The sequence below is a fragment of the Panthera tigris genome, chromosome C1 (assembly GCF_018350195.1).
Source record: "Panthera tigris isolate Pti1 chromosome C1, P.tigris_Pti1_mat1.1, whole genome shotgun sequence".
NCBI classification, from domain to species: Eukaryota; Metazoa; Chordata; class Mammalia; order Carnivora; family Felidae; genus Panthera; species Panthera tigris.
In genome coordinates, this window is record NC_056667.1 from 219,759,869 (window position 1) to 219,765,378 (window position 5,510).

At 65.6% G+C, this 5,510-nt stretch overlaps 1 protein-coding gene across 1 annotated transcript; it reads left to right on the forward strand.

Moving 5' to 3' along the window:
• Positions 1 to 448: 448 nt before the first annotated feature.
• On the forward strand, positions 449 to 4,692 carry RTP5 (receptor transporter protein 5 (putative)). The gene is made up of 2 exons (XM_042993939.1): positions 449 to 600; positions 3,207 to 4,692. Exons 1-2 carry the CDS (start codon positions 449 to 451, stop codon positions 4,690 to 4,692), a joined length of 1,638 nt encoding a protein of 545 aa, XP_042849873.1.
• The last annotated feature ends 818 nt before the right edge of the window (positions 4,693 to 5,510 follow it).

The window sequence follows — 5,510 nt, forward strand, 5'->3', positions numbered from 1 at the left end:
AGACGGACGAGTACGGACCGCCGGCCGCGGTATGTCGTGGAGTGAAGAGGCCACGCTGTACGATAACATGTTTAGTATGAGTTCCTGTTCATGAAAAATAGATACGAAAATTTACACAGGCACGTGTGTGAAAAACGTATGGATGTCAGCACCACAAGGATGATCACGTACGATTTGATCGTATTGCAGTTTTCCCTTTTTATTAGTCTGTCCGTTTCTCGTTTTTTTCTGAAATGAAAACGTATTGCTTGCGTAATAAAAAATGTTCAAGGGGATAAGGAAAAAGGCCTGTTTCTCATTCCTCAGAGACAAACCCGGTTGCCATGGAGACTGGATGGCTGTCAGGGCAGCGATTGGCTGGTGAGGGTGCAGGATGCGGGATCCCAGGGCTTCCTCGGAGCCCGAGCTGGTGCAGCCAGCAGACTGCACTGCGGAGCCCGGCGCCAGCATGGACGGGGTGGACGTGTGGGCCAGCACCTTGGCCCAGCTGATGGCCAAGAGGAAACCCCAGGACACCTGGGAGCTGCTGCCTGAGGAGAACCTGGCCTCCGGGCACATGGAGAGTGGCGGTTTTCAGTACCGGCTAAGGGGGCTTTCCAGGTGCGCTGAGGGTGGGGGCTTCCTGTGGGGTGCTGGGGGGCGAGGGGCAGGAGCTGTTGAAGCACCGCCCTTGGTCGGCCCTGAGTCCAGGGCCCGGGCCGGCTGCGGCGGGCACCCTGGGGGCAGGGAAGAGGGGCACGCATCCAGCCCGCTCTTGGCTCCAACAGGTAGGTGGGCCCGGAGCGCGTCCTCCCTTCTGGGAAGTGGGGGTGCTGGGGGACAGCCTGTCCTGTCCTTCCCGGTGCTGGCAAGCTGGGCAGTGCTGGCCACCCCCGTCGGGGCCCCGCGGACTCGGGGTGGGGGGCAGATGCTGGTGGGGTGACGCGGCCACCCACGCGTGGGAGGCTTACTTGGCCACTGCAGCATCTCCCGGTTTCCATGGCAGCACTGATGGCCTAATGGGGGATGGGGGGGTGATGGTGGTCACACCCTGCCCTGCAGAGGGGCCTGAGACAGGGAAGCTGAGTCATGACTGTGACCGAAGGGGCCACAGGCCGAGGTGGGGCTGTGTCTGGCCAGGGCCAGGTTGGGAACCCTAGTGTTGTGAGGGTCACTGTATGAACCCCACTTCTTGTCATCATGATGACAGCAGTGGGGATGGGCCAGGCCTGCAGGGATGGGGTTCAGGGGGGGAGGGGGCCTCACAGGTCCCCAGGGGGACTCCGTGGGAAGCCACACTCTGACACGGCGTCTGAAAGCCCCGGGAGCAGGTGTCCGGTGCCTGTCGTCTCTCCCAGGTGTTGGGAGAAACACGGCACTGTCCCACAGACAAGCGAACTGCCTGAAACGGGTGGTTGAGGGTCATAAACACCGTTTAGCTGGTTTTCAGCTTTCGTGCAGGCACGCCAGCGAGCGGCGGGGTCACACAGCACAGCCCAACATTCTGCAACATAGCAGCCACTGGCCACACGTGGCCCTCGGCGTGCGTGCTGATTCCACTGAAGTTGGAAGTGCGGCTCCCAGGGCACTGGCCGTTTGGGTGCTCCCTGGCCACCTGTGGCCGTGTGCTGCTGGCCGGCCGATGCTCACGGAGCCCGTCCTCACCAGTGACCGCACTGTCTGCGGAATGCCCGCGTGTGGTCACTCGTCCAGGACCTGAGGGTCTGGGAGAGGGGGCCCCTGCCTGGCCCCGGGGCGTGCAGCCACAGAGACCCCAGACCAGCACCTTCCTCAGCCCCAGACAGCCGGTGCACGGCTCTCTTGCTCACGTGTTTAGAGCCAGATCGGGCCCGTCGAAGAGGCCCTCTCACTGTCCTGCTGGGAGCCCCCAGCCCCTCCCGGCTCTCCCGACATCCCTCCCTGCCCCGACTTTATTTCCCTGTCACCTCCTCTCCTCTCGGGTGGGGCTCTTCCCTCCAGGGCTTCCCCATGTTTCTGTGCACAGCTGAGCCATAGCAGATGCTCCCCCACTCCCCCCACAGGTACCCACAGGGTGCTCCCCCCACCAGGTGTCCATAAGGATGCTCCACCCACCAGGTACCCACAGGGGTGCTCACCCCCCACCAGGTATCCACAGGGATGCTCCCCCACCAGGTACCCACAGGGGTGCTCCCCCCACCCCCCACCAGGTACCCACAGAGGTGCTCCCCCCCCGCCCCACCAGGTATCTACAGGGATGCTCCCTCCCACCAGGTACCCACAGGGGTGCTCACCCCCCACCAGGTACCCACAGGGGTGCTCACCCCCCACCAGGTACCCACAGGGGTGCTCACCCCCCACCAGGTACTCACAGGGGTGCTCACCCCCCACCAGGTATCCACAGGGATGCTCCCCCACCAGGTACCCACAGGGGTGCTCCCCCCACCCCCCACCAGGTACCCACAGAGGTGCTCCCCCCCCGCCCCACCAGGTATCTACAGGGATGCTCCCTCCCACCAGGTACCCACAGGGGTGCTCACCCCCCACCAGGTACCCACAGGGGTGCTCACCCCCCACCAGGTACCCACAGGGGTGCTCACCCCCCACCAGGTACTCACAGGGGTGCTCACCCCCCACCAGGTATCCACAGGGATGCTCCCCCACCAGGTACCCACAGGGGTGCTCCCTCCACCCCCCACCAGGTACCCACAGAGGTGCTCCCCCCCCGCCCCACCAGGTATCTACAGGGATGCTCCCTCCCACCAGGTACCCACAGGGGTGCTCACCCCCCACCAGGTACCCACAGGGGTGCTCACCCCCCACCAGGTACCCACAGGGGTGCTCACCCCCCACCAGGTACCCACAGGGGTGCTCACCCCCCACCAGGTACCCACAGGGGTGCTCCCCCAGCCCCCCACCAGGTACCCACAGCGATGCTCCCCCCCACCAGGTACTCACAGGGTGCTTGGCTCCTGGTGACATTTCCTCAGGGCTGTTAAGCCTGGGTCTTGAGTCCCAAAACAAAAGCAGCAGGACGCAGCAGGCAGTGCAGTGACCCCTCACGGGTGTCGGGCCGGGCTTCGTCCCTGAGCGGGCTTTCCCGCCAGACTGGTGGAAAAGAATTTGCCCTTTGGCTTTTCAGACTGCGGGCTGCAGGTCAGGGGTGTGTACCCGCCCGCTGTCCCTTCCCAGAGGGGGCGCGGGCGCTCGGCCCTGCCCGCCGCTCACGGCCCCTCTGTCCTCCTCAGGCTGCAGTGTGGCCGCTGCCAGTGGGGCTGGTCCTCGGCGCACGTGCACATCCTCTTCCACGTGTGGTTCCACCCGGCCAGCTGCCTGGGGCTGGTGAAGATGCGCCTCTGGGGCCAGCGCTGCCGGCTGTGCCCGCCGGGCTCCCAGGGGGCCTGCCAGGTGAGTCTCCTGAACGTGCGGCTCTTCCTCAACAAGCTGGTTCTGTTCATCCTGCAGAAGTGCTACGGGGAGGGTCTCAGCGCGGACCAGTGCCCCGAGATCTGCTTCGGCGAGCGCTGCGAGGCCTGCGACCTGGGGGTCTGCTTCTTCCAGAAGCCCCCAGACCCGGCCTGGGGGCCCGAGGTCCAGAGCCCCGGCTCCATTAAGGGCAGGTACACCTTGTACGGGGGTGACGGCGTGGCCTCGGCCGCCGCCGGCAAGCAGCTGCTCAGCCTTGGCAGCGGGCCCGTGGTCGACCGCTCCCGGGGCTACACCCCCAACTCTATCAGCATCCCCCTGTCCGTGTCCGACTTCATCAGGAACCCCGTGTCCGAGAGCAGCAACTTCTTCGAGCGCGACGACGACATAGTCACCGTTCCTTTCTCCCTTGTGGATGCAGGCAGGGACAGGGGGCCCGGCGCCGATGCCAGGGGCGGTGTCGGCCCCAGGGGGGGCCCCCTCCCGGCGGCTGACCCCCGCGGGCCGCTCGTCGTTGGTAGGGGCTCCATCTACTTGCCTGCCAACCCCACGGCCCCGCCCAAGGGCAAAGGGCTCCCGGTGAACTTCAAGAGCCCCACCTTCCACGGCCGAGGCCTCCTCATCAACAGCATCAGGCCCTTCCAGCTCAAAGGCTTCATCTTCAAGGGCCGGGGCTCCATCCCCAGCCCCACCGACACCGACCCGGGCGACCGGGGCCCTGCGGGGAGCAGCCGGTTGCCAGTGTCCTACATCGTCGGCCTCACGGATGACGGAGAGGGCTCCGTCACCTTCCCCTCGTCTTTGGCCAACATCGTCATAGAGGAGGACTCCTTCCCCATCGTCAACGGCTCCGTCACCTTCCCCTTCGTCTTTACTGACGAAGGCACAGGCAAGGGTGCTTCTGCCGACGTCACCCGAGGCAAAGAGGAGGGGGGCGGCGGCCAGGGCCCCGCCGTCGCTGGCCGGGAGCCCCCGCGGGGGCCCCACGCCCGCAGACCCGTCACCATCAGCGAGGGCTCCGTCACCATCCCCTTCTCGGTCTTCAACATCATAAAGCGTGTGGGCCCCAGCTCTACCGCCGGCAGCTCCCCGAGGGGTGGCCTGGCCCCCCGCGGCCAGTCCCAGAAGAGGAGGCGGCCGCGGGCCAGGCTGGGCAGGTCCTGCCCCGAGCCCGGCTGGGAGGAGGACGTGTGCCCCGAGGACGGCTGCTGCAGGCCCTGCTTCGACCCCTACGAAGAAGTGTGGATCTGGGTGTCCATGACCGTCTGCATCCTGTGGATTATGTACCTGTACAAGTTCAGCCCCTGACGGCCAGGGTGAGGCCGACGCCCCCCGTCGGGTCCCCGCCGCGCCCCTCCAGCAGGGCCGCCCAGGCCGCAGAGCAACGGGACCCCGCCCCTGTCCGCACCCCCGGGCCCCCTGCCCCCCTCCCTGCCCTCCCTGAGCTGAGTCCTCTGACAGCTGGTCCTTACCCTCCCCTCCCCTTCCCACTTCTGTGTGTGTTCTGTCTCTTGATGTGAGTCGTGGCTTCGTGGATGTCCACGCCGTGATTGTCCGCCAAGCTGCCCACGCGTGCTCCAGGCACTTGTCTGTGTGAGTGTTACAATCCAGTAAAATAAAAGTTAAACGGAAAAAAACCCACAGTGCTCTTGGGCTGAGTGGAAGCCAGCACCCGGAAGGTTTGGAGGTGGGCGGGTGTGGCGGGCACCTCCCTGCAGGGACCCGGTCGTGCCCAGCACTTGTTCCCCTGATGGCTTCTGGACTCCCGGCCGGGTGTGCTGGGCCGGGACGCTCTGTCCTTTGAGCACGGGGACGCGGGCCATGCACGAGCCGCGTTCCTGTGTGGACCCCTGGGACCCTCCTGGAGCAGATCACTTGCCACACCCCCGCCACTCTGGGAAAAGGTAAAAGCCCCCTTGAGCCGTGGTGACCTCCCTGCCCCCCGACCTGCCCCAGGACCCCGTGCGTGACAGCACTGCTGTGGTGGGAGAAGGGCCATCCACACCAGAAATCAGAACCCTCCCGTCAGCCACACTCTGGATTTCCATCTTCAGAGGCCACAGGGCCCACTTCTAAGGGGCAGGGGTATTGGGCTGTGCAGTTCCCAGCCAGGTGGAGGCATGACA

Coding starts and splice junctions, on each gene's coding strand:
- RTP5 (XM_042993939.1), top strand. CDS start 449: ATGGACGGGGTGGACGTGTGGGCCAGCACCTTGGCCCAGCTGATGGCC. Junction 601..3,206: donor CGGCTAAGGGGGCTTTCCAG/GTGCGCTGAGGG, acceptor TGTCCTCCTCAG/GCTGCAGTGTGGCCGCTGCC.